This window comes from Catharus ustulatus, chromosome 20 (assembly GCF_009819885.2).
Source record: "Catharus ustulatus isolate bCatUst1 chromosome 20, bCatUst1.pri.v2, whole genome shotgun sequence".
NCBI lineage: Eukaryota > Metazoa > Chordata > Aves > Passeriformes > Turdidae > Catharus > Catharus ustulatus.
Window position 1 is genome coordinate 8,770,236 of NC_046240.1, and position 12,584 is coordinate 8,782,819.

Here is a 12,584-nt window from a genome sequence, read left to right on the forward strand (position 1 = left end):
TGTTTTTTAATACACTCGGAGGTTGTGTTTTTCAGAGAAATTTACCCATCAGTCAGTTACAACTTGAAATTCACAGGAACCCAATTCTGACAGTACCTGTGCACCCTGAACTGTTACACAACCTCAGCATTTCATGTTTAAAATGCTCATCCTGCTGCTTCTGTGCTCCCAATTGCTATAAAGCCACTCTGGATTGCAGAGAAGCACTGTAAGAGCAAAACACAGGCACTGCACAGATCATGGTAAAATACACATCTGCACTTACATACCAGTTATTTGCAAAAAAATAAAAGTGATGAAATACCGTATTTGGGACAGTTAAAGAGGAATTTAGGTCTACAATGAAATGTGTGTTTCATAACAAGAAAGAGCAAAAGCCCCTCAGAATTTCATTGGTTCTGGATGTACATTTCAGAGCTGTGGGTATAATTCTCAGCCAGAGGACACAGTGCCATCTCCTGGAGCCAACAATGTATGTTTGCCAGCCCCTTTGCAATAATGGCACAATATTTCACATCCCTGCCTTCCCAGGGAAGAGCAAACACCTACACAAAGAAATAAAAAATCTGAGAGCTCTATTAACAGTCTGCATTTTCAACTGAGGTATGAACAATATGTTTAATGAGATTTCTGTCTCAAATCTGACACAGCCATTTATAAATAGGGAAACTGTGACTGTAATTCATAATGTTGGTACTGCATGTTCCTGGAATTCCAAGCAAAATAGCAAAACCACGGCAGTACCTTGTGATATGTCACTGCAGGAAGGACATCGAGATGCTGGAACGTGTCCAGAGAAGGGAATGGAGCTGGGGAAGTCTGGAGTACCAGGGGGGGCTGGGGAAGCTCCAGGGGGAACCTTTTGAGTCTCCACAAATCCCTGACAGGAGGAGGCAGCTGAGGGGGCTGGGAGTTCAGGCTCTGTCCCCAGGGAACAAGTGATGAGAGGAAATGGCCTCAAGCAGTGCCAGCGGAGGTGTAGATTGGATATTTCTTCACAGGGTTGTGAAGCATTGGAATATCCTGTCTAGGGAGGTGGTGGAGTCACCATCCCCAAGGAGTGGTCAGAAAATGTTTGGATGTGGCACCTGGGGGGATGGTTTAGTGTTGAACATAGTGGTGGTGCTGGGCTGACATTGGACTTGATGAGCTTAAAAGTCTTTTCAACCGTGGTGATTCTGTGATTCTGTGGTATTACCCACAGATTAGAGACAACCCAAATTCAGATCTAAATCATCCTTCAGTTTTAAGTGATTTTCTAGTGGTTTCTTCCACTGGGAACAATACCTCTGGTTTCTGCTGAAACCCATTGTAAAAGAACCTGAACTTCTTGGCATCGGGCCTTGAATTTCAATAAAACCAGGAGAAAGACTTAAACTAGTTCCTCACCTATCACATGATTTCAACACAAAGCAAACCTTGCAGCTCTGTTTCCATTAGCAAAGCAGATCTCCAGAAAGCAGTGGGTCAATTACAGAACCTGCTTAAAACGGAAAAAAATTACTAATTCCCATACCTGCAGCAAAACATTCTCCAGACACCCCAAACCTCAGCTCTTGTGCTGATTGCACATGGGGAAAGCAATGGCCCCAAGGATATCCCTTCCAACTCCCCACTGGGAGTGCCCAGACTCTTTCCAAAGCACACTCCCCAAATGCTTCCCAGGGGACGTGCTGAGACAGAAAACTTCCAGCTCCCAGAGCAGGCAGTGCCTGCCAAGCACGCCTGCCTCAGTTTTGGGTTTTGATTTCCATGAATTGGCAGAAATTTTTTACTCTTACCTCTGCAACATGCTCTTGATGCTCTGTTGTGAAAATGAGACATTTTCGGTTTTGACCTGGGGGGAAAAAGCCCATATGTTAAATTATGCTGAGTATGAACTCCAGATGGACTTGTGTCAGCAAAATGTCACTTCAGAGTAAGAGACAGTAAGAGCCAAGTTGTTTCTTTGCGTGTTTCACTAAGGACTTTTGAATAAGAATTTAATTTCTTTTTTAGACACTCGAGGATTCTGTATTGGGGGCAACAGCTGTCTCCTCATTTCCCGGTGTACTCATGCAGATAAAGAAAAGCAACATTTGCAAAAGGCATTTATTTTCTTCCTCTTTCACTCACATCTCTGAACCAAACTATGTTCAAGATTAGCATGTGACTTTTGACCTCCCTGGAAGCCAATCCATCACCTGTGAAAATATATTAATATTACCATGAACTAGAAGACTCATATTGTAAAAATAAAAGCTCTGTAAAAATTTGTAAATAGGCAGAGTTAGGGAAGAACATCTGATACACTCTGTGTGATACATGCATGTATTTTCAGTGCTTAAGTCAACTGAAATTAAGTAAAAATTATTAAGGGTAATGGATAAATTCTGTCAGCAGACTTTTCAAATCAAGTTTGTGTTCAAACAGAAAGTGACTCAAAGCCTGTGGTCTATCCTGTGCTAATTGGAAGGCATGTATCAGACACAGCTGCAAAATACAATATTGGAGCTCTGAATTAATGTAGTTGAATTACTCTGAATTTACACCAGTGCACCAGATGTGGGAACTCAGTCTTAATTCTGTCAAGCATTTAAACCAGTTATCTCAAATACCCCTTTGCCACGTTAACATGTTGGTCTGTGTCCAGTATGGTCTGAAAGTAACACAATGTAATTTCATACTAACCTTTTCTTTCTGAAAATCCTAAATAACATCTAAAGATTCCCATGGCAGGTGGTTGGAACTAGGTGATCCTATCCCTTCCAATTTAAACCTTTCTGATTCAGGGTGTTCCCTGAGTATTTGAAGTGTTTGCTTGCACACGAGGGAGTTTTTCTGAATTTCCCCAGTGAATGAAACTTTTGTAGTGGATGAAATTGTGTTAGGAGATAATGACAACCTGCACACAAGGCATTGCACCAACATCTCACAAGTTATCAAACACATTGCTGGTGCAACACTGTCTAGATCAGGATTCTCGTGTTCTTAAAAACCATGGTGTGTCCTCTCCAGCAAGGCTAGGTGATTAAAACTCAAGGCTGGAATGAGATACAGTGAAATCACCAGGGTGAAATCAGCAGCTACAGAACTCAGGCAACACCTGGTGTGTCCACATGTCCAGGATGTCCTCATATGAGAAAACAACACAAACCCATCATCGTCCTGCCTCACCACCCCCCAGCTCCGAGCAATACCGGGGCTGTGGCAGCAGGGACACACTGTGGGTCGTAACTGAACTCCGGGAGATGTCACTGGGGGATGTCACTGGGAGATGTCACCACCACATCTGGCACCAACTCACAGCTGCCCTTCTTGGGTGCCGGGGAGTCCCCCGGCCACACTGGGGCTCAGAGGTGCAGATTGAGGGGCAGATCACGGTGCGGGTCTCCTCAGAGGAGCGGGTTGAGGGGCAGACACCCTCACACGAACCGATCGCCGTCCCGGTCCCCTCACAGGGGCCGTGGGCGGGGCGCGTCCCTCAGAGGTGGCACCGCCCCTCTGCGGGTCCTGAGGCGGCCGGGGGTGGCGTCGGCAGTGCCTGTTTGCCGCGGCACGGGGCCCTTCGGCCGGGCTGCCCCCGGCGCGCCTGCGCGCGGGCCCGGCCGGTTCCGGTGAGCGCTGAGGCGGCGGAGCGGGCGGACATGGCGGACGGCGGCGCGGAGCGGGCCGATGGCCGCATCGTCAAAATGGAGGTGGATTACAGCGCGACCGTGGACCAGAGGTTGCCCGAGTGCGAGCGGCTGGCGCAGGTGAGGCGGGAGAGAAGCCTGGCGGGGTGGACGGGCTGAGTCATGGCGCGCTAGGCCGCGCGTGGAGGCGGCGCGGAGCGACCCGCGGCCGCATCCTGCCCCACGATGCGGTGTTGAGGGGTCCGGTCGCGGGCTCTTCGTGCCCGGCTAGGGAAGGAAAGGAGTGGCTGGCTCCGCTGTTTCAGGGCTGGTGTGGAAAGGGTGGTCAGGAGGGAGATTGGTGGCCGACCACTGAAACTCCTCTCCAAGGCAGTGGTCACGGCCCCAGCTTTGCCCAGAGCTCATGGAGTGTTTGGATAACGCTCTCAGATACATGGATTCTTAGGGATGTTCTGTGTAGAACCAAGGCCATGAGATGGACTCGATGATCCTTGTGGTTTCCGTCCAGCTCAGCCTGTTCTGTGATTTTGAGACGGGACGAGGTTTCGGGGCGCAGCCTCGCGGGTGAGGGAACCAGCCGGGCCCAGTCCGCACAAGGCCCGTGGCTCTTTCCTGCTGCCCTTGCAACGCGGGGTTGCTTGTTCATGCAGGGGCTCTGTGCGCCAGAGCTCCCTTCGTGTAACAGGTCCGGGGTCAGGTTGGACAGGCAGCGCTGGGCATCCTTTAACTCGGTTACATGCGAGCCCCAGGGAGCTGGAATGGAGGGACAGAGCCAGGACGGGCTCTAGGGCTGTCTCTGCCTCCTCCGGCTCAGTAAACATCGTCTGTGCACACGCCCTGGGTGACCGCAGGATGTGTTCCACATGGAGTCAGAGTGCTGGAGCATCGGTGTTTCATAAAAAAGTTCTTCTGTGGTTTGGAGACTCTTGTGCATCTCAGAAAAGGCAGAACCATAGAATCGCAGAATGGTTTGGTTTGGAAGAGGCCTTAAGCTCATCGCATTCTGGCCCCTACTGTAGCCAGGGACGCCTTTCACTAGTCCAGATTGGCCTTGAACACGTCCAGGGATGGGGCAGCCACAGGTTCCCTGTTGTTGCTGTCATTTATTGTTCCAGTAGGATGGCTTCTGACTCTTTACATGCTGCAAATGCTCTGCTTGATCCATGTGTGTCATTGTGAAAGACACACATGTTGAACAGTTCTGAAGGCAGTAGCCTTAAGATAAATAAATTACATCTTAGATTATTTTAAGACTGTTGTATGGAGAGCAGGCTCAGGGATTTTATCCCCCAGGCACAGCTCTGCAAAGGAGTGGACACCATGGCCATGTTTCATTGTGCAAAAGATGAACTCTGGCAGTAAGAGCACATCCTTGACAAACCATTGTATGTAGGCTACAACATTTCAGCTGGGATGTTTTAGAAACAAATTTAATTTTCTTTGTTTTGTTACTAATTTTTTAACCATTTCTTGTTTCTGGTTTCTAAGCGTTTTTCGCAGCCCCACCATTGCCATGGGCTGTTACAAACTCACCCATATTAACTTTTTTTTTTACTAGATATTTTTAAGATTTGCAACTGGGGACTAGAAGTACATTGTAGTATCTGCTCTAAACAAAGGCAAATATGGTTCTCAAAACAGAGCTATTATAATTCCATGCTTAGCATGTAAAGCTTGTAGTTAATGCTTTGTATAATACACTGTAATTAAGATATGAGTATGGGTGAAAGTAATAGGAGAAGAATTTTTTTTGGCCAAGGTATTTAATTGCATATCTGATCTCACTAAAAACTCTGTTTTGGCTAGAGAAGAAATGAGTCTTCCATGCAGCTCAGTGAATATGAGCTCACCAAACCTGTCTGAAACTTGCCAGGTTTCTCTTCCAAGGCAGACAACTTAGAGCATGTATTGTGTGGAAATGAAACTAGTACCTCTCCAGTTTTATCTCTGTGTAGAGCCATGTGTTTAAAGTAAGTGCTATGCATACATTTTTTTAAGGAAAAGATGTTAAAAATTAGTGTACAGGCCAGTCTGTGTTTTTATGTATGTGGGAATTTGGGCCACTTCCAGTTTAAACTGAATTGTGTTTTTAACTTAATTGTTTGTCTGTCTTATTAGGAAGGAAGATTGCAAGAAGTCATTGAAAACCTTCTCTCCCTGGAAAAGCAAACACGGACGGTGAGTAGTGCGAGGTGATGCTGGGATGTGCTGCACCCCTCATGTTCCACTGGGTTCAAGTCAAGGGATTTGGGAGTGTCAGTCTTTCTTTTCTTTAAAAAGCAGATCAGTGAGACCAGACACAATGATGTTTTCCCCTTTGTGTTGGAAGGCTGCTGGTTGTTTATCCCCTCTCTAACACGCTCTTGGTTTGTTACAGGCTTCTGACATGGTCTCCACATCCCGAATCTTAGTTGCCATAGTGAAAATGTGTTACGAAGCTAAAGACTGGGATGCTCTTAATGAAAATATTATTCTTCTATCAAAGAGAAGAAGTCAATTAAAACAGGTGAATTTAATCCTTTGAAACAAAAAATAAAACTGTATTTTGGAATTGTGTTACATGTCTGGTTCCCCCATGTGTGTAGGGATTTTCTGTGTAGAGATGGTCGTTCATTTTTGCATTCTTCTGCATTGTGTAGAAGAATTTTGTAGACATATTCCTTATTCATGTTCAGATGTACGTTAAACAGAGTTACTGTGTTTTGTTGTGCTCATATGAAATGTGTGCTTTGCATGCTTGCTTTTGAAACTGGCATACTTTGGCAGAAAGCATTTGCATTTGGAAGTGTGAAGTTTGTTGCACTCTGTGTGTTCAGTTTGAGCAGCAGGTAAATTCAATGGCATCGTTGCTTTAGGAGGGAAAATGTTACCTATCATTTAGTGTGCAGAATCATCACTGGTGTGTGTAAAAGTAGGAGTACAGTTTAGTTCTCTGACCTACACAGACTGTAGTTGAAGGCATGGATCATTCCAGCTGAATTTTGAGGAACTTCTTGAGGAAGACGTTTCTAGAAGTTTTAATTCTGGGGTTTTTTAGAAGTAGGTATTTTAATAATAATTTTAACAGCTTTGTCAGCATTGTTACCAGAAGTGCACATTCCCATACCTGTACTTGCTATTGAAGGAGAAAATCCTCCCTTTTCCTTCCCTTCCTGAGGAATCTACAGCTGTTCTAAGGAGAGAGGGTAGTGCACACAGCTAAGAGAAGGTACAGGAATCTTCAGCCATGCAGGTCTTAGGGCAAGCAGAGAAGTTCTACCAGTCCATGTGAATGTGTGGATTTGGCAGAAGAATAGGAGTTGCTTTTCAGCATAGAACTTGGCATGGATTATTTTCAATATTGGAAAAACTGAGATGAAAGGAATGACAGAACAGCATCACATTTACCTTACAGCATCAGTCTGCAGCATCACTGTACACATCTTTATGAATCAAAGAGAGGAGATGTGTCTTGTGTGCTTTTTGCTGAAATGAGTCTCTTTAGATATGAAATTATTTATTACTTACCTCTGAGTGTTATAGCTTGAATTCATTATGGAAATCTAAAACCACAGTATGTTTTTCCCCTCTGTTTTCATACTAGGCAGTTGCTAAAATGGTCCAGCAGTGCTGCACTTACGTTGAAGAAATTACAGACTTGCCAGTCAAACTGCGCTTAATCGACACGTTGCGTATGGTCACAGAAGGAAAAGTAAGGGGGCTTTTTTAACACTTAGTGTCTAAAAGGTAGAATAAAAATGTTGCCTTCTTTAGAAGTGTCGTTTCCTAGCATTATTTTTTAAATCTTGTGCAAGTAAGACTAAAACTAATTTTTAAATTATCCTGAGAAGCTAAGTAGTTTATTTCCTTTCAAAAGACTGCAGATATTTTCCATATTTAAATCATATGCTGAAACACTGGTTGTGTTCCTATGATGTAGGCATCTGGTTGTGTTATTAATATGGTTGTGTTATTAATACATTTCAAAATTCTAAAATGCTATTTCCTTTTCACTTTTTAAAATGTTATGTATTTGAGTTTGTTAGCAAAATGGGCAGGTTTAATTTCTCCTGCATTTAGCAAGGTATTACATATAGTTATGATAACCAAAAAGTAATAACAAGTGAGTTACTTATATTGAGTTCTTTCTGGTTTAAGAAAAGAAAAAATTCTGAATTAGGCAAATTTGGGTCGATGTTATGACTTCTGTTAGTCTAAATTATTAGTAATCAAGTCTTGTTGATTAATGGCTGGTTAAGAGTAAGTGAAATAACTCAAAGGGTAGTGCTTACTACACATTAACCATTAAAGTGTAACTTCCCATCTGTTTCAATATATTCTAGCAGACAAAATATGCAAAACTTCCTAAGCAAACACAAAGGGATATGCACTATGAATAGTCATAGGTCAGTGTAGACATTATTCTTTAGATTAATTTGGGCCAAAATAGTATCAGTTATCCCTTGTATTTCATCAGTGTATATTGTGGACAGTGCCAGTGCAGTGGATGGATACACAACAAATGAAATGGTTGTATGATGACAGCATCAAGTGTACTTACCAGTGGGGTTGCAGTCTCAGAGTTTGCACTCCTCTTTAGAGAATTCCAGTGTTGAAACTCTTCCTTCTGCCCTCAGATCTACGTGGAAATCGAACGTGCTCGCCTGACAAAGACACTTGCAACAATAAAGGAACAGAATGGGGAGGTGAAAGAGGCTGCCTCCATTCTGCAGGAGTTGCAGGTAACACCTTGGAACTCAGAATTGCATCAGCAGTAGCAATTAATTCTGACTGTCCTGAGAGTGTTTACAAACTGAATTGGGTATGTTTGCAGAAATGCCTGGAATGAGATGGACTGTTATTAGTGAAAGTGCAGTTCAGCTGTGACTGCTTTTGTTAGTCTCATGGTTGGATTATGTAGAATATTTTTCACTTGGAAAGTAGATTTTAATTCTCTACCTTGTGCACTGAGTTTAGTGTTGGTGGATTCTTTGGTGTAAGTGGGGGTGATAATTAAAATGGAATAACCTTTGTTCCATTTTCACTTGCTCTGTAATAGCTCTTCTTCTGTTGATTTGTTGTGGTGTGGTCTCCCCTCCAGACAACCTCCTACTCTTCTGGCACAGTTAAGCCTTCACTTGTTTTGCATTGACAACATTAAGTATTTACAATTTCATTTCAGGTGGAAACCTACGGTTCAATGGAAAAGAAAGAACGTGTAGAATTTATCTTGGAGCAGATGAGACTCTGTCTAGCTGTAAAAGATTATATTCGGACTCAAATTATCAGCAAAAAAATTAATACAAAGTTTTTTCAAGAAGAAAACACAGAAGTAAGTAATTGAAGGATTTCTCACTCTTTCTCCCTCCCCTCACCCAAATTTTAATTTGACTTGTCTCTCTTCAGGTCCAAGTGTATTTATTTAAATCCCTGTGTTTTCTGGGGTTAGCTGAATTTCGTTTACCTGTCATGGAGCTGTGTTAATTTGACTTTTTGATACTGTTTCAGAAATTAAAGTTGAAATACTACAACTTAATGATCCAGCTGGATCAACATGAAGGCTCCTACCTCTCCATCTGTAAGCACTACAGAGCCATTTATGACACTCCCTGTATCCAGGCTGAAAGTGAAAAGTGGCAACAGGTAAACAAACTTTCCATACAAAATGTCTGTATTTCCATGTGGCAAATAGCCATTTCTTACCACATCAGTGTACAGTGGGTGAAATAGCTCACCAGTCTGTTTTTATTTAAATGACTGTATTAACAAATTGGTTAGTTGAAAACAGATATGGTAGAGTTGATTTCAAAAGAATGTTTATAACCAACATGTTCATTATATTACCTTTGAAATGGAGAATGTCTCAACTGTTTCATACAAGTGTGGAGATTACAAACAGCTGTGCTAGTGTGGTCTCAGTGGTGCTGTTGTGTGTGCAGTACAGATGTCTTTCATGTTGGAAAAGTTTTTTTCCTTCATGTATTTATTTGAAATACTAGAATTTTGCTTAACCTGTGTCAATTTACAAGTACCACAGTTCATTTCAGAAAGATGACATTGATTTCACCTTAATTTCTTAATTCAGTGAACTTAAATCTTTTACATATTAACCTCTAAGCTCTGTATCAGTTTTGGCAATTCCTCTGTTTAATTATGGGAAAAAAATCATCACACTTTCCTCTTAAACAGGCACTGAAGAGCGTTGTTCTTTATGTTATTCTTTCACCTTATGACAATGAACAGTCTGATTTGGTGCACAGAATTAGTAGTGACAAAAAGCTAGAAGAAATCCCCAAGTATAAGTAAGTATCCTTTCTAATAACCAGTTCTTAATTTAAAAAGTGTCTCTCCCTAACAGTGCAAGTAAATCTCTTTATGCTGAGTCTGCTATAAGCAACTCTGAATTTAATGCTGCATTAAGAATACTGCAAAAATGCCATGGCTGCTGTATGTGAAAATAAATGCCTCTTGTAAGAGAAAGATCTTTGTTAGAAAATCAGTCTGACTTGAGCTGCCCCCATTATTTATGGTAATAAGAGTAAAACATTTAAAGTTATGCCTTTGATCTATTGTAAGTATGAACCAGGCCTTATTAATACAGGATTGTAATCCAACTGTACTAAATCATTTAGAGACCTCCTAAAACTATTTACCACCATGGAGCTGATGAGGTGGAGTGCCCTAGTTGAAGAATATGGGAAGGAGTTGAGAGAAGGATCCCTTGACAGTCCTGCAACAGATGTTTTTGGCTGTACAGAGGAAGGTGAAAAGAGATGGAAAGATTTAAAGAACAGAGTTGTGGAACATGTAAGTATCAGTGTCTGTAAACTGTAACTGTTTACTCACTGCCTCAGCTAAAAATGCTTTTTGCTTGCTGTGTTTTAATCACAAAGATGACAAAAAAGTAGCTAATAAAGCAGCAGGTAAGGTGTCTTTTTCTGTCGTGTTGTATGTCAAGATTTTATTTGCTTGTGTATCTTTGTGTTTATATTTGGCATAGGTGCCACCAAAAAGAGGATATTGCACTCAAATCAGATTTAGCATTCGTGTTTCAATAAAACATAAATCTGAAAGTCTTGCTTGGTATTAAATTCCTGATAGGTTGATTTCTTATCTTAATAATTTAGCATGTAGAGACTTCTGTACTTCCACCAGTAAAACTGCTGTTTGTTCACAACCCCACACGTCCCCCATGCTGGACTGCCATTAGAGCACTACAGTTCCTAATCTGCTTTTAACATGGACTTTTATATTTTTGCAGCCTGCTTCAATTATTTTTTGCACATAACCCTCTACTCTGAACACTTTTATTCCAGAATATTAGAATAATGGCTAAATATTATACCAGAATTACAATGAAGAGAATGGCACAACTCCTGGATCTGTCCGTTGATGTAAGTCTTGCTTGCCTTGTCCTTCTTTCATAAGGGGAGTGTGTTTGTGGCAGAGATGTGAGTATTCAGCAGAGTAATGTTCTTGTTTGATTTAATTTTCTGCCTTTATGGGAGTTAGAAAACTATTCATTAAACCTTAAACTCAGTTTCAGGATGCACATGCCCATAAGGCACAAGCTGCTCTTAGAAGTTTATTTGTGTTCAAGGCCTTGTGTAAAGGCTGGAGCTTCTTGTTTCAGTGTAAAAAAGTTCTTGTCAATGAGTGATGAAAACCAGCTGAAGAGAGGGTCCTTCACCTGTAAGTGTCCCTGTTCATAGGTGGTATCACTTTGGGAACATGGGGTGGAGGGTTCTTCTGCCACCCCCTTTGTGTTTTTAAGAGCTTGCCAAGTAGAGTAACACATCCTGGTGTTTTCAGAGCAAATGAAAAACTTCACCCTTTTAATGGAATCTTCTTTTCCCACAAACTCAGAAATGACCCTTTTTGACAGTGGTCAGTAATTCACTGGGATTTTCCCAAGTGTTTCTTGCCACACAGCTTGCTCTGGTATCTGTGTAGCCAAGTACTCCAAAGTGTAAAAGTCTATTGGGGTCATATATTAATATTTAATTTCATGAAAGATAATCAGATATCAGTAAATTGAAAACAAAAAGGTTTTTTTTTTTTAATATAGCTTGTGTTAGTACCTTGCATTGCCAGCATGTGTCATATTAAAGTATCCTGCATTTTTTAAAGTACAATATTGTTACAGCTGGACTTGTGTATAAAGAAAATCTTGTTCCTGGTGTTTTCATACTGTTGGGAGGAGTTTTGATGCTTTGTAAAAATGCTGTTCTCTTAACTTAGTGCTGTTTGTCTTTACAGGAATCGGAGGAGTTCTTGTCTAACCTAGTAGTTAATAAAACCATCTTTGCTAAAGTAGACAGGCTGGCAGGAATTATCAATTTCCAGAGGCCTAAGGACCCAAACAATATACTCAATGACTGGTCTCACAAGCTCAACTCCCTCATGGCCCTAGTTAACAAAACCACACATCTCATTGCCAAAGAAGAGATGATCCATAACCTGCAGTAAGGTGCCTCAATAATCTCAGTGCTTTTAAAGAAGGCATTAAATCTTCATAATAGAGACTATTATTACAAGTGTGTATATGGTTTGTTTTCTCCCTGTCAAGCCTTCCTGGTCTAAAATTTAGAACATAATTCTGAAATTCATGTTGACAATTAAGTTCCCTTGATTATTCATTCAGTTGTTAAATGTTTTTGCTACAATTGGTGAAAGAACAGAATAAAACTGTATTGCCTGTATAATAATAGTCTCATGATTTCTTTTTTCCAATGTGTACCCTTATCTGTTCAACATATAATTCTGTGGTAATTTCATTACAGGGCTATTTTTGAAGCTGTGATTGAGAGGATATACTGTAAATAATAAAATCCTAGAGTTTATAAAGAGGTAACTTAAAATGATGTTAGTGTAAAGTTATGTCAAGACAGTCTTTGAACAAAATTCTGGATATTTATGCTTAAGAATGATGCTATTTCTTATGATTTGGTACTACAGTTAGAATTTGTTAATTCTGAACTGCCAGAGCAA

At 41.4% G+C, this 12,584-nt stretch overlaps 1 protein-coding gene across 2 annotated transcripts; it reads left to right on the forward strand.

Annotated features, from left to right (window-relative positions):
- Window positions 1-3,580: 3,580 nt before the first annotated feature.
- On the forward strand, window positions 3,581-12,295 carry PSMD12 (proteasome 26S subunit, non-ATPase 12). Of its 2 annotated transcripts, XM_033076966.2 has the most exons (11): window positions 3,581-3,734; window positions 5,733-5,792; window positions 5,992-6,120; window positions 7,198-7,305; window positions 8,231-8,335; window positions 8,776-8,925; window positions 9,102-9,236; window positions 9,783-9,895; window positions 10,226-10,400; window positions 10,910-10,987; window positions 11,853-12,295. In XM_033076966.2, the coding sequence occupies exons 1-11, from the start codon at window positions 3,627-3,629 to the stop codon at window positions 12,060-12,062; spliced, it is 1,371 nt and encodes a 456-aa protein (XP_032932857.1). In that variant the 5' UTR covers window positions 3,581-3,626; the 3' UTR covers window positions 12,063-12,295. The 2 variants fall into 2 exon arrangements, with proteins under 2 accessions (XP_032932857.1, XP_042635797.1); XM_042779863.1 differs by lacking the exon at window positions 11,853-12,295 and having other exon boundaries at window positions 10,855-10,920.
- Window positions 12,296-12,584: the final 289 nt, after the last annotated feature.